Source organism: Salvia miltiorrhiza, chromosome 4 (genome assembly GCF_028751815.1).
Source record: "Salvia miltiorrhiza cultivar Shanhuang (shh) chromosome 4, IMPLAD_Smil_shh, whole genome shotgun sequence".
NCBI lineage: Eukaryota > Viridiplantae > Streptophyta > Magnoliopsida > Lamiales > Lamiaceae > Salvia > Salvia miltiorrhiza.
The window spans coordinates 53,659,102-53,674,322 of NC_080390.1; the positions used below are offsets into that span (position 1 = coordinate 53,659,102).

Here is a 15,221-nt window from a genome sequence, read left to right on the forward strand (position 1 = left end):
AATAAAAAATTAATATTATCGTAATTAAAAAAAGAAAAGAAAATATGAGTATGAAAAATAACAATCAAATATACAACAAAATCAATATTAAATCAAATAATCAATATTAATAAAATTAATATTTGAAAAATAATTTTATTATTTTAAAATAATAAAATTATTAATATTTTGAAAATAATGAATCTAATAATTTAGAAAATCTAATAAGTCTAATAATTTATTATAATAAGTCTAATAATTTATTATAATAAATCTAATAATTTATTATTATTTGCAAATAATATCACATTTTTATTAATAATCAATATTATCTATTTTTATAGAATAATATTATGAAAATAACAATCATTTTCAAAATATTCTCTATAATTTGAAAATAATAATTAAATAGAAAATTAATAAAAATAATTAAATATTTATATATATATTTATATATAATCAAAAAATAAAAATAAAAACGAAATTTAAAATTTTTAAAATTGAAAAAATAAAATTAACGACCGATTATTCGGTCGTTAATAAATAAAATAAATAAATTAAAAAATAAAAATAAATAAAAATAATTTTAACGACCGAAAAATTCGGTCTTTAAAAAAAATTAAAAAAAAATATTTTTTTTATTTAAAAAATATTAAAAAAAATTAAAAAAAATTAAAAAATAATATTAACGACCGAATTATTCGGCCGTTAAAAAAAATTATTTTTAAAAAAAAATTATTTTTTTTTTCAAAAAAATAAATTTTTAATAAAAAAAAATAAAAAAATATATATTAACGACCGAATTTTCGGTCGTTAAAATTAAAAAAATAATTAAAATATAAAAAAATAATTTTTACGACCGAAAATTCGGTCGTTAAGAAAAATTAAATATTAAAATATTAAAAAAATAATTAACGACCGAATTTTCGGTCGTTAAAAAATAAAAATAAATAAAAAATAAAATCGGTCGTTAAACGGTCGTAAATCGGTCGTTAAGGCCGCAAAATTAACGACCGAAAATTTCGGTCTTTAATTTCGGTCGTTAAACGCGTGTTTTCTTGTAGTGTATATAAATATATTGAGTTTAAAGCTATTATGGCCATCTATATTACGGCCAAATAGCATCACTCCAACTCCAAGGGATAATGGTGTTTGTTATTTGTTGGATGTTTTAAAAAATGAAATAAAACATTTCAAATAGAACCAATTAAAAAACAAGATGTTTCGAACGAGACAAGAGAGTTTTTTTTTTTTTTAAGAAGAAGAAGAAGAAGAAAAATAGAGAGAGAGAGAGAGAGAGAGAGAGAGAGAGAGAGAGAGAGAGAGAGAGAGAGAAATGCTGTGGCAAGTGTCCAAAATAAAAATAGGCTAAAGGAGATTCTTGCCAAAAAAAAGTTCTATGGAAGGGGTATGTATTATAAAATCTTGGGATAATTTATGAGATATATTTTGTGGATATTTTTTTTTTCAAAAAAGGAGGGACATATAAATAAATTTGAAACGATAAATAGGAAAAGAAGAAAAGGCAAGATCTAGATTTGCTTTTTATACACGTTTTTTTTTCATATAACAATTGTGCTAAACACCAAAAACCGCGTTTGTTTCATATTCATGTTTAGGACAACGAAAAAAACAAACAAAAAAAACTGACTTAACTATCAATTTAATTCTATATAATCGCTGTAAAAATCCTATATATATATAGTCATAAAAATTTCTTTTTAAGGGTTACTCGTGATATTAACCACAAATTCAATCCACTGTATAATATGAAGAAGAAAAAAAATACAACCAATTAAACATAATTTGATTCCAAACCAATAACTTCAAATTTAAAAAATCCACCATCACAACATATTTTCAATTTCCACATAAACACCAAACGGCGCTGAACTCTTGTAAAAATGAATACAACTTCGTTTCATAAATAGTGAAAATTGAGCCTTTAGTTTAAACCAAAATACAATACTCCCTCCGTCCGCCAAAAGTAGACAATTTTTACTATATTGGGCGTCCGCAAAGAGTAGACCACTTTTCTTTTATGGAAATGGTTCCACCACCCACTTTAATCTTTTATCCTTACAAACACTCTTTATTTACAAAAAAAACCACCTCAAATTCAATCTCAACCACATATCTCATAAAGTGGTGGGACCCTTTCTCCACTACATCAAAATCATCACCAATTTTATTAAATCCCGTGCCCAACCAAAGTGGTCTACTTTTGGCGGACGGAGGGAGTATTATCTTTCTTTTTAAATAGGAAAAATCTGCACCAATTGCCTTTCATAAATAATGTGGCATATTTTATGCAAGCTGTATATTGAATAAGCCATTTTTGTCGCTTCATATCACTCAACTTTCACATATAAATAGTGAAAGGGAAAAGGCACCAAATGAGATGTGGATCTCATTTATATATATTAATATATATACTACAAAAATCACTAGTTTGAAGATTAAGGATGTATTCAAAATTGATTATTTGTAATTAATGTGCAAAGACTTCAACAATCATTAGCCAAATATTTGAGATATAGTATATGTTTATTTCTTAGACCACCAAACTTAAATAACAAAATGGTTGCCTGTGAAACCAAAAGTTTCTCCAAATGGAAACAGCAAATAGGTGTCAAGAAAACTTACAAACCAAACCAAATAAATAAAAATCAAGAAAATATAGAACACTATATATGATCATCAACTGAGCTGGTTTAAGGCTGCCCGCGAACAACAACGACAATGAGAAGGATAACGACAGAGAGCAGCAACGAAGATCTGACCTTCTCATCAAGAAGATCGTCAAGCTGTGATGTAGGTTTTTCTTTTGAAGGCGGTTGGAAAATCTCAGCCACGAGCGATGCAAAGCTTTCGAGCAGCTGCAAGACTTTGGACTTGGCCAACCCCACAATCCATCTCAACATAACATCACCCAAATCTGCCTTCTTAGGGCAGCTCATGATCACCACCTTCTCTTCTTCTTTAGCAGCTGCATTTGATCATGTTTATTAGTAACAATCATTGAAAGGAAACTACCTTCTCTAAACATTAGTACAAATTGTTTCTATCAACTCTTACAACATGAGAGCTAGTATTTGTTTGTTAATAACCTGCAGAGATTGAGGCAACTGCCTCGTTACTCAACATGGCCTCCCAAACGGCTTCATCACACGAAATAGAGACAACCAAGTTCTGATCAACAAACCATATGATCAAAGGCAATTCTCTAACAAACTAAAATGAGAATGCAAGCTAGAGATTGTGATGAATTGTACCAGAAGAGGTGGCTCTGCTTGCATCATGGCGAACGCCTCAGAAAATTTCATGAATCCGGGAGATTGGAAGTGATGATGCATTTGCTCGGATTTAGTAGTTGAAAGATCGTGCATAAACCTAACTATAACATAGTATTAGTATAGCATTCCATGTTAAGCCAGGCCACAAGAATGCAAGCAAGATCAAATTATATATACAATGGACTAATATTTAACAAACAAAATAAAATCAACCCTCTGCATATGGTTACTTAGCTATTTTCTTCATATCAGCATATGAAATTCACGAATTAAATTAAGCTAGTCTCATCAAATAGACAAAAATGGTTTTGCCCCAAAATAAGTAAGTGATTGAATTGCATCTAAATGAAGCCCTATCATTCATACATCATCGTAATCCCATCTAATCAAGAGGAAAACAACCCTGATTCCGATAATTCCAAGTCAAGGAAGTAAGATAAACACCGGACTTAAAATCAAAAGTTGAATTTTTTTTATTTTTTATTTAACATGAAATGGAAAAAAGTTGCGATCTTTAAACCTTTGGAGTTCAAGAATTGCAGTTTCAACTTCTGCTCGAGAAGGAACCGGCCCAAAAAAGGTGTCGTTTGCAGAGCAATAGCACGGTTGAAGTTGGGCGCAAACAGCCGGAGTTGGGGTGGGGGACGGCGGCGAGGCGGCGGAGAAAGTGGCGGAGTTGGCGGAAAACATGAAACCGCCTCCCATGATGAGTGAGCTCAGGGAATTGGATAAGGTGAGATGTTTCTTGTTTCTTCTTCAAGAATTATATCATTAGACAATTAAAAATCTCATCAAGAAATGATTCCACATTTCCACTATTTCTTTTTTGTCAAGGAAAATCTAATCTTGATTTGTAATTGTTTCGTTTTTTAATAGTTTCAGCATATTTTCATTTTTACCCCTAGAAAACATATTTTATACAAAGAAAATTGAATTGGGACCAAGAGCAATTTTTTTTTCTTGGCTTTAGATAGAATTTTATTCAATTTGGTAGTGAATGAATCCCAATCTCTTGGTTATATTGTGAACAACAAGACATGGATTTTTTATATTTAAAAAAGAAAAAGGAAATAAAGATTGAAAGAATGTCTTTCGATCCGATAATTTCTACCAACTAACTTAACTGCTATATGCCTCATTTCAGCAAATATGTACGTGGCACTTGAACAATAATTAATTAATTAATCACAAAATATTTTCAAATATTCTTTCTTTCTGCATTCATAGATTTCCCCTTTTCAAGGTTTTTCCCTCTCTCCCTCAACTCTCCTTTTTGTGTATTCAATGGATTTATGAATTAATTAGTGTGTGTGTGTGTGAAAATTAGAGAGATGGCAGAAGGGACGTATGTGAAGCTTACTGAGGATCAGATTGCCTTACAAGACATCACTCCTGGTGAACTAAATCAATCCCATTGATATCGAAAAGGTATAATACTATATCATATATAAAATGTTTAATTTCAAGCAAAAGAAAAAAGAAAGAAAAAAGATGGTTTTTCTTGATCATTCTAATCTAAATTACTTAGATTCATATTGGATTAATTTGGTGAAAATGAAATAATAAGGTGAATGGTAGAACATGTGAGCAATGTGGGCAAACCTTACCTCTTTCCTACTCACCCCCAGCCGATGAAGAATGGGCTACCAGGCATCTTCGGTTGCCTTGAAGATTCCAATAGTTGTAAGTTTAATTATTTTATTTCCATTTGCACCAATATAATGTGCAAATATATTTTATATTAGTGTTGTGTTGCGTGCACTGATGTAATAAAATATACGGCAGGCGTGACGGGCATGTTGTGCCCGTGCGTGCTGTTTGGGACGTAACGTGGCGGTGATGAACGACGAGATATCCCCGGATCGGGCGTGCGTGGGTCACGCGGTGTGCATCGAAGGTGGCGTAGTAGTGGCCGCGTTCACGGCGGCGTGCAATGGCGTCATCGATCCCGATACGGTTTGCCTTATCACGGAGGGTTTGTTATTTGCTTGGTGGGTGTGCGCCATCTACACCGGCATGGGCCGCCAGTTATTGCAGCGAAAATACCACTTGAAGGTACGTAGTCGTTAAATTTAACGACTCATTAACGATGAATAACGCGTCGTTAATGTTTAACGACAATCATGTCGGTGTCGTTAATAGGCGTTTATTATTTTTTTTTTATTTTTTTGAATTAATTGATTTAGTAATGTATTAAAAACAAATTGATGCATGATGGTACAGGATTCACCGTGTGATCCATGCATGGTGCATTGCTGCCTGCACTGGTGCGCTATATGCCAAGAACACAGAGAGATGAAGCACCATCTCTCTGAAAATTCCGCCGCCAGTGTTGTTCTTGATCCCCCTGAACTCCAAGAGATGATCAATGCGGTTGCTTCTGTGGCTGCCGACGACGATAATAATAATAATAATAATAATAATAATAATAATAATAATAATAATAATAATAATAATAATAATAATAATAATAATAATAATAATAATAATAATAATAATAATAATAATAATAATAATTAATTCTCTTCCTTTTCAACCTCACTTGTACTGTTTCATTTCATTTACTCATCCCCAAATATTATCCTTGCAACCGGCACAAATATAATTGAATATAATATCTTCTAGCTAGTTAAGCTATACTTGATTATATTCTAACGATTTAAATCTGCGAGGATCAATCCTCACATTGATCCAGATTAATTGTGGCATTTTTGTAATTATTAATTAATGAAAGTGAAATGAAACAAGTGCTAATTGTGGCGTTTTTACTCACATTCTACTATTAAGAAATTGTCGGAAATTATCTTCAATCTCTATTATTGAATTGATATCGTCATATATTGGAAACGAGGAGGGGCTGAAATTACAGAGAGAAGAAGAAAAATGATTGCCGAAAGATGAAGAAAAACAAGTAAACAAATGAACATATTTTTTAATATATAAATATTTATGTGTTTTATTCATATTGTTATTATGATAATAGAGCCCTTACCAACATTTTTTTTCCATTTGTTTGAAAATGTATAAGATGATTCGTGTTGGGTAGAATCGAACGATCTCGTGTCTTTTTTTGTGGAAAATCGATTTTTTTAAAAAAAATAGTAAAAGTTTCCTAGTTGTGTACTTATTTAATGTTGGATTTCATGAATAATTATGATTGATGAATCACATTTAGCCTTGGAATTTTGAAAAAACCACGAGCTTGACAAATTCCTACGCGATCATACAAGTATTGTGAAATAGTACTGTAACTAAAATTGGAAATATTCCAAAATTGTTGAAAGTAGAGAGAAGAGGAGAAGAAGAGAGAATAGCGTAGAGAGCGTAAAGAGAATAAATCTGCAGGAGCGTATTATTATGAGGACTAAATGCCTCTATTTATAGGAGATACAAAGTTAGGGTTAAGTCTTTTAATAGGGAAATATATATTTTATATATATTTACAACACTCCCCCTTAAATGACTAACTCTAAAAATATGTTGCCTCATTAAAACCTTGCTAGGAAAAATTCAATGTGACAAAATCTAATCTAAGGAAAAAGAGTACAGCTGTTCCCCCTAAAAATTATCATTGTATATCTTTGAGTCGATGCATACCGATCTTGTGTATTAGCTTTCTGAAAGTCGATGTTGGTAATGTCTTTGTGCATAAGTCCACCAGTTTATCGCTTGATCGAATCTTCATGTATCCTTTGAGTTGCGTGCAATTTGATTTCAAAGAAACTCCTCATTTGACGTTAGAGTCTAGATGTTCACGCCTTGTTAAAAACCTCTCCGTAAAAATCCTATGGGAAAAATTCGGTAGAGGAAAAAAGTACAAGACGTATATTTACTCATATATTACACTAGTTGTCTCGTTAAAAACCTTAACTAAGAAAATCTTGTAGGAAAAAACTTAGTAAGGGAAAAAGAGTACAACCATTTGGCCTTCAGGGCCATTGACCTTCAAAGTCTAATTTTCGAAACTATTTAGTTGATCATGCTCCCCCTCAAGATAACAATCTTGAATGTGTTCAATATAGTTTTCGAAATTAAATAAATTATCAACATCATCCACCAATTTTGAATTTCTATTTCTTTCATAACATAGACCAATTGTAATTTGCTTTGAATATAACCAATAATATGGTTAATATCATTTAAAATTCTCCTTCTTAGAGAAACATTAAATCTTGCTAGCAAGTCAACTTCGAATTGTATATCATGCATGATAAAAGTAGTGCTTCAATAGCACACAAGTAAGGAACTTCGGGTCCTAAGTAATTTCGTTGTTTTCTTTTAGTCTAGGTGAATGAATGTGATATATTCATATTCATCAAAAACCTTCTTCGGGTAGGTCGATTAAATCGATTAGTTTTAAATACTTTATCGAATAGATGCTCGATCTACAAGTCAAGACAATACTTAGTTTTAACTAAGTTTTTCAAAACTCATCTTTAGACATGAGTTAACTTCCTCAAGTATTGAGTATTTATAAATGTTCTTTCTTCGGAAAGAATTCACTTAATCGGTTATGGACTTTCACATATATGTCCATGTTTAATGGCTTATATAATAATATAACTATAACGTCCATAAATTTGATAGCTATGTCAATGATTACTGCCCATAAATGTTACTCCCTCCGTCCACTAATTCAAGGCCTTATTTCCTTTTTGGGACGTCCACCAACTCAAGGCCTATCCATTTTTAATAAGTTTTTATTTATATTTAATTGGTGGGTCCCAAAACAATACACTTTTTCTCCACTCAACTAATAAACAATACATTAATTGTGGGTCTCTTTCTCCACTCAACTAATAAAAATACATTTTTTTCTTAAAACTCGTGTTTTGCTACTTAGGTCCTGAATTAGTGGACGGAGGGAGTATATAAATAGCGAAACATAATGCCACGTATAACATGAGAATATATTTGATTAATTTTGGGTTCTAAAACCCTTGAGCTACTAATCTCGCTTAACATTTTATTATTTTCATTTAACGAGTTAGGCCCTGCCTCATTGTTTATTTCTATATTTTTCAGTGCTTCTGGCACTTTAATGTCATTTGTTTTGGATCCAAATAATCTTCAAATTGAACTAACAATTTGTTGAGGCAAAAAAGTGTTGTTGACAACTATCATTTTTCTTTTATACGATTTTCACGTATTCCCAAAGTTCATGTCAACTTTAGTAAAACAAAATTTTCACCATTTTTCACAATATTTGGTCTAGTTGTTTCATAATCTCAATATTACGATAATTTAGTGCACGTGCAAAATGTATTGGGATTATCGTCTTCAGGACGATCCTCTTCATGAGGTTTTTGGAATGATTTGATTTCTTTATTTGATTTTGTAATCCGCGGATATTTTATCTTGGGCATCAATAAGTCGTTTACGCTTCTGGCGTCAATAAGCATTGAATCAAATTCGTCCATCTAGGACTTCAATTATTTGTGGTGCAATATAACATATATATATATATATGAAATTTCACTCCTTTGGCAGCCAATAATAATTTATTGAACTTTTGGTTCATTAATGCGTGAATCTAACATAATTAACCCAACGAGAAATTTACGGCATTGTACAATTCATCATTCATATCTCCTCCTAATGCCGAAAAAAGTTTTAAGTTGGATAAATCAAAGTATCAATATATGAATTGATCCTCAATTATTGGCTCTGTATATGTATTTTTCACAAAGTATACATATAATTTTCATAGAGCTATGAGTGCATTTGAATGGTGATAAAAGAATTTAGTAGATGAAAAATCCTCTTCGGGAGGTATTTTAATCACGCACTAATTGTAATGTAGACAACCCAAATACTCAAGTCTTGAGTTATTTTTAAATCATTTGGGTGTATGAATTTGAAATTCATCTTGACATGATTATGTGATAAAAATAATAGATCATGTATAATTATTCAATTCTCATAGGAAAATCAATGAAGCTCTTCCGGAGCCCACACAAAAATGTTATCAATTTTTAATTGTATAACTCATATTCTCAATAATAGTTCAAAAAACAATTGAATTGAGAAGATCAATTGCTCTTCAAGAGCTTGTAATATTTAAATTATGTGTATATGTTGTTTTTCATCAAGAATAAACATATATCACCTAAAATATAAATTGTTCTTCAAGAACATGTAATATTCTTCAGGAATATTAATTGTGCTACTTCGGGAGCATCAATATTAATTCAATATAAAGTAAAGCAATTTAATAATAAATTAAATACTAAATAATAAGGAAATATCAAAATAAAGCTTAAAATACACATTCAATCTCAATATTTTAATATTCTTCCGGAATATTAATTTTCCCACATGTTCATCGGGAACACATTATATTTCATATTTAATATGAAGCTATATCGTTGTGTTTTCATCGAACACTTCAACGATTTAATTTTAATAATCTTCAAGATTATTAAGAATCATAAATTCATTCCACAATGATGAATTAAAAAAATAAAGCAATCCTTCAGGGATTGTATTAATAAATCAATTCAAATGTGTTCATCGGAAACACATTATATTTAAACTTAAGGGATATCGTTGTGTTTCATCAAAAACTTCAACGATTTATCTTCTAATAATCTTAGAGATTATAAAAAAATAGTACATTCCCGTTTCTTCTGGAAACCATATATATAATAAGTTGATGCAATGTATAAGTAATTAAACAATTCAAATCTCGACTGATTAATCACTTGAGATATCAAATGATTATTTTCAATTACCCAAATCTCAATGAATTATTTAAACAAATCAATTTCTTACACACTTGTTACCTCTATTGCCATCAGGCATCATCATCATATAAATAAATTAAGAAATCAAATATCAGACAGATCAAATGGGAATCACAAGATTAATTGCATCAAATAATTAAAATTGATATTTGACTAATCCAAATATTGTACAACAAGAACGTGATATATGAGAATTTCAACCCAAAAGTGCAATCTATATGTATATATTTAATTAAATATATACATATTTTCCATCCATTCACAAACTGATTCATAGATCTAGAATAATAGATTTAATAAGAAATTGAAGCAATCGAACCATCAGGGGAAAATACGAATTACCTTGTTGGAAAGACATGATTCTTTCCTAGGGCACATCTTCAATATAAATCAATTGGTTTGATACTCAAGACTAGGGCATACCTCCAATCTCCAATCTAAATCAATTAGATACTCATGGCTAGAGGCTCGTGCTGATAACGTGTTGAAAGTAGAGAGAAGAGGAGAAGAAGAGAGAATAGCGTAGAGAGCGTAAAGAGAATAAATCTGCAGGAGCGTCTTATTATGAGGACTAAATGCCTCTATTTATAGAAGATACAAAGTTAGGGTTAGAGTTTAGGGTTAAGTCATTTAATAGGAAAATATATATTTTATATATATTTACAACAAAAATAATAATTTGGGCAACAATTAAATTACAAGAACAAATTCAATTACACACGTGTTACAATTTTTGCCGCCTAATAATTAATTTAATTTCAAAATACTGAATAATTAAGTGCCTCAATGGGTCAATAGACTCAATACTGTCATAACCAACCAAATTCACCTATGAGATACACACAAAAAATATTTGAAATAATTATTAGCATCATCATACTTGGTGACTATAGATTAAATAATCAGATTAACCAACAAAATTATTATTTGGGAAACAATCATAGCATGTTTGGTAAGAAAAAGTGGAGACTATTGCTTATAATAAATGCTTTTTTTTTTTTCAAAAAAAGCGAGAGACATCTTATTAATCACAAGAACATGAAATATAAAAATGATATATCATAAAGGACGGTGGTTCATTCCAAACATGATGTGTAAACAAATAAATGCTTATACAGCATATAAGTTTTTTAATGGAAATATTTATGTTGAAGTCGAATGCAAAAATAAAAACAGAAATACTTGTATTGTGCATTTCTCGGAAATGGAATTTTGGAGAAATTAATTTAAGTTTCAATTATTTACCTATAAAAAAAATGCCGCATCAAGTGAGAAAAATGAAAAGGAAAAAAAAACCACAAACTTCATTTGAAATAAAAACTAGGTTAAGCTTTAAAAAATTAAGTATTTATTTGTCATTAATCAGTTTAATTTAAACTCGATCAAGTATCAACCAGCAAATGACCCACATTAGCCCATTACCCGATGACCCGATCCATTACGACCCGGAAAAGAGAGATATAAATATAAACAACAAAGAAATTGAAAAAAAAAAAAAACAAAGAAATTGAAAACCTCGGAAGAATTGAGCAACTGAGCTTTGATATCGAAACGCGAAAATGTCAGCAATCGCCGGCGAATCATCGGGAGAATTTCCGACGGAAAATCCGACAAACGATAAAGTAGCGGAGAATATTCCATGGGCAGACTACGCTTTGCAGCAAGCACAAATTGCGCAGAAGACCGTCGAGACCACCCTAGAGAATGCAATCGAAGTCACCAGATCGCGCGTTGATCGCATCCTCACCACATCGTCCGCACATTTCAATCAAACCATTGTAATATTCGTATTTGTTTACTGTTTCTGTTTCCCCCCTTGCTATGTTTATTGGCAATTAGAAAAAAAGTGGAGACTGTTGCGAATTCTTTCTAAATAGGAAATGCAGGTATTCGATTGTTTGTAGTGTGATAGAGAAAATAGTAATATAAGTTTGTGAGTTCTACTACCTTTTTTTTCTGTTGATAAATTTTGAAAAAATGATTAGAAAGAGAGTTTTAATATTGATATTGGATGAAGTATGAGGCAAATAAATTTACATACGAATATGAATTAAAGATATGTATAGCAGGTTTGAATTGTTTTATTTGTTTGTATACAGCTCAATAAGAAGTGTTAGATTTCAGTTTCTTGGTGGGTGATTTATAATTATATCTTCCCCTCTTATTTAAATCTTATGGAAGAGCATAAGATGTGACTTGGTTTAGTTTATTTTTCGAATATACTCTTGAAATTCTTCGAATTGATATCCTAGACACCAACTAATAAGTGAGCTGCAAGGTATACCTATTCAAGTTAGGTTCTACGAGTATAAGAAAGTTAGTTTATTCGTGGAAAGCCATGAACTGTTTTTTCAGAAATCATAATTCACAGGAGGAGCTTAGAGCTCTTAGATTCCCAGCATAAAATAATAATGGTTTGAAATATTTTGGTTGTCAGGATTTTGACATCTTGTTCAAGGTTCTCAATGACCAGAGCCTCGTTGCCCATTGGCACTTTTGTGATTTTGATTTCTTATTACTCTGTCAAGAATTTATGGTCTGTTCTATCTTTATAGGTTTGTGATATGCTTATGACTTGAGGGAACTGTGTTGCAGGACTCTCTGCAGGATTTAAAGTCTGAGTTTAGCACATATGAGGATATTGCTTTTGCGAAGATTAAGGGTCTGTTCCAAGCTACTGCTCTATCCACATGAATACATTGATGTAAATCATCCCCATGAGATTTCTAATTTAGTTCTTGATTCTGTCCCAACTTTGAATGTTCTGCAGAGGGTTTTCTTCTTGCCTATTCGCACCCTTTGATTGTGACTGGAGCTGTTGTCGGTGTGGGATCCCTGGGTCTGAAAAGTATGTCCAGTGCACGAATTTATTAAGCATGTATTGACAACAACTATTACTGATATTCAACTGTTGTCGGTTGGCCCCAACATTTTGCTTTAGATTTATTTTGAAATTTTCTGCAGGAACCAGACAGTTTTTATCCTACAAGACAATGCGTATCTTTTTCAATGATCAGGTAATAAATAAGTGTTAATAGGCATCTTTGGTACTGATCGTTCCTTCTAGAAAATTCCGGAAAGAGTGCTGATGCTTGACTTTTTACGTGAGGAAGTTTTCTGGATATAGATTAATTGCAGAAATTTATTTTCTGTAAAATTGTCTATATGAGATTGAACTACTGTCTTTAATTTCTATTTACACTTCAAATTAAATCAATCAGTATATCAGGCATCTTGTTGATTTGAATTTATTTGACAATTGATAATGATTTGAGCTAATACTGCCTTGTCTAGACATTGCTTTCTAGAGCTGATGCAAGAGTCAAGGAGTTGAGGCAATCAATTGAGCTTTTGAAGGGCGAAGTGAAAAATTAGAGGTACTTCTTTTCACATTCTCGGTTCTTCTGCAATATTTCTTTCATGTTACTTTATTCCTCTATACTACCATTCCCTCTCACTTTTTTCATACTAACGAAACCTTATTGAAATAATGAGCACTAAGGAGTATTCAACTTGTAGCCCTTGTGCTTGACTTTTAGGAGAATCAAGAATTGCCAATGTTCTTAGAAGGATGGAGAGGGATAAATGATTTCAGGGATGTATTTTGTGACCCCTCCTGCAAATATAGCAGGGACTCAGATGTCAGATTTCTCTTTTCCATCAAGGGAGATGAGATTTGAAAATGAAAATAAAATGAAAAATCAAACTTGTTTCAAGTAGTAGTTATGCGATATATAAGATGAATGAACTTATGTTGAACAATGCATCTGTAGTTCTGCTTCTCCGTTCACTTTACTCATGTTTCAGTCTTATAGGATCCAAACAGAACAAACATTTATTTAGTTTTTAGTTTTTACTAAAATGGAGGAACAAGAATCTATCATTTGAGACTCAAATTCAGTATCACTGTATGGTATACGAGGATAAAGTAACAATGCAAGCGACGTCATACAATATGCATTATGATGTAAGAAGAAATTTGCATCTTGAAAGTTTGTGTCTTTCTCTGGTTTTTTATGGGTTACTATTCATTTAATTTCCACTCAGCATGTTCTCATTTAAAAGCTTAGACTTCAGCATTTCCTTTGCAACCTGTAAGGTGAAACAGATTCTAGAGCAAGGGGTTGAAGTTCAAATTTATTACAAAAAAAAAAAAAAACTTTTGCCAGCCAAATGAGCTTTGTTAGCTTTAGTTATGGCTCAGCTCTTAATGTGTCATTGTATTTGTCCGACAGAAAAGGGCATTGCAAGCTGAAGAAGACTTGGTCAGAGGGAGGACAAAACTCAGGTCCTTGTCTAGGTTATTTCATTTAAATACATATCCAATGTCCAATTTCGGAAATTAAATTTCGTCGTCAAACATTGTATATTGTCCATACAGGCAAGCTGGAAAGCAAATACAAGGTGTCATAAGCTCCGCTTATAAGATAGAAAGGCAAGCAAGAGGTACATAAACTGCCTCCATCCCACATGCATTTGTGTGTACGCAGGAAGATGTATTTGTCTGTATCATTCTGTGTACCCATTTTCCTGGTTGAGACATCTGATACTTCAATCTGGTTCGTGAAATTGGTACAGGCTTGAAGGATGCTCTTAGTGAATTCCCAAGTAGAGAAGCATCTCGATTTCAAACAGAAGTCAGTCCCATTTCCTTGATTTCACTGTTTACACACATGATTCCAACATGAATATTTCTCTAATGTGGGACTCATCTGTGCCCAGGTTGCGAACCTTGCTAAAGAGGCAAAGAAAGAAAGGAATGCTCTGTCCAAGGAGGTTGCAAAGATCAGCAACCATGGAATCTCAGTCTGAATCTCACCACTTTTTGCTCTTTCTTCGATGGTTATAAAGTCTGCGTTATCTGTATTTCTCAGATAAATTGAGTTGGTAAGTTTTCGGCGTTGAATAAAATTTCACATCAAAGCTGTGGCTCAGAAAATTTCTGTTGAACAAGTACAGCTAAAATCAAAAGTAACATGCTAACTCCGGCCATGTTTCCCATTTCCTCCCATGCCAAAATGGCCCTGTTTTCCATTTCTTTCAAAGGAAGTCACTCATGCGCCACGATGTCTAAATCTTCATCGTGTTTGTGTGCTTTTTTGCTTAAAGTTCTGAGTTTCACATTAGATAAATCTTCAGGGCGCTAATTGCTACGTTTATCAATTTTTACAGTGCAGTTGTTGCATGCATCTCCGTTCTA

At 31.8% G+C, this 15,221-nt stretch overlaps 2 protein-coding genes and 1 pseudogene across 2 annotated transcripts; 2 read left to right on the forward strand and 1 right to left on the reverse strand.

Moving 5' to 3' along the window:
• Positions 1-2,507: 2,507 nt before the first annotated feature.
• Positions 2,508-4,231, reverse strand: LOC131020613 (uncharacterized). Its single transcript, XM_057949536.1, has 4 exons — positions 3,796-4,231; positions 3,255-3,372; positions 3,090-3,171; positions 2,508-2,968 (listed from the first exon to the last, which is right to left on the reverse strand). Exons 1-4 carry the CDS (start codon positions 3,978-3,980, stop codon positions 2,694-2,696), a joined length of 660 nt encoding a protein of 219 aa, XP_057805519.1. The 5' UTR covers positions 3,981-4,231; the 3' UTR covers positions 2,508-2,693.
• A 375-nt stretch (positions 4,232-4,606) lies between these two features.
• LOC131020614 (cell number regulator 6-like) lies at positions 4,607-6,290 on the forward strand (annotated as a pseudogene).
• Positions 6,291-11,493: 5,203 nt separating this feature from the next.
• On the forward strand, positions 11,494-15,207 carry LOC131023618 (uncharacterized). Its single transcript, XM_057953159.1, has 9 exons — positions 11,494-11,799; positions 12,617-12,683; positions 12,792-12,869; positions 12,986-13,038; positions 13,316-13,390; positions 14,257-14,309; positions 14,403-14,467; positions 14,600-14,658; positions 14,744-15,207. Exons 1-9 carry the CDS (start codon positions 11,581-11,583, stop codon positions 14,831-14,833), a joined length of 759 nt encoding a protein of 252 aa, XP_057809142.1. The 5' UTR covers positions 11,494-11,580; the 3' UTR covers positions 14,834-15,207.
• The last annotated feature ends 14 nt before the right edge of the window (positions 15,208-15,221 follow it).

Coding starts and splice junctions, on each gene's coding strand:
- LOC131020613 (XM_057949536.1), bottom strand. CDS start 3,980: ATGGGAGGCGGTTTCATGTTTTCCGCCAACTCCGCCACTTTCTCCGCC. Junction 3,373..3,795: donor GCAATTCTTGAACTCCAAAG/GTTTAAAGATCG, acceptor TGTTATAGTTAG/GTTTATGCACGATCTTTCAA. Junction 3,172..3,254: donor AAGCAGAGCCACCTCTTCTG/GTACAATTCATC, acceptor TTTGTTGATCAG/AACTTGGTTGTCTCTATTTC.
- LOC131023618 (XM_057953159.1), top strand. CDS start 11,581: ATGTCAGCAATCGCCGGCGAATCATCGGGAGAATTTCCGACGGAAAAT. Junction 13,039..13,315: donor GTATCTTTTTCAATGATCAG/GTAATAAATAAG, acceptor TGCCTTGTCTAG/ACATTGCTTTCTAGAGCTGA. Junction 14,310..14,402: donor AGAGGGAGGACAAAACTCAG/GTCCTTGTCTAG, acceptor TTGTCCATACAG/GCAAGCTGGAAAGCAAATAC.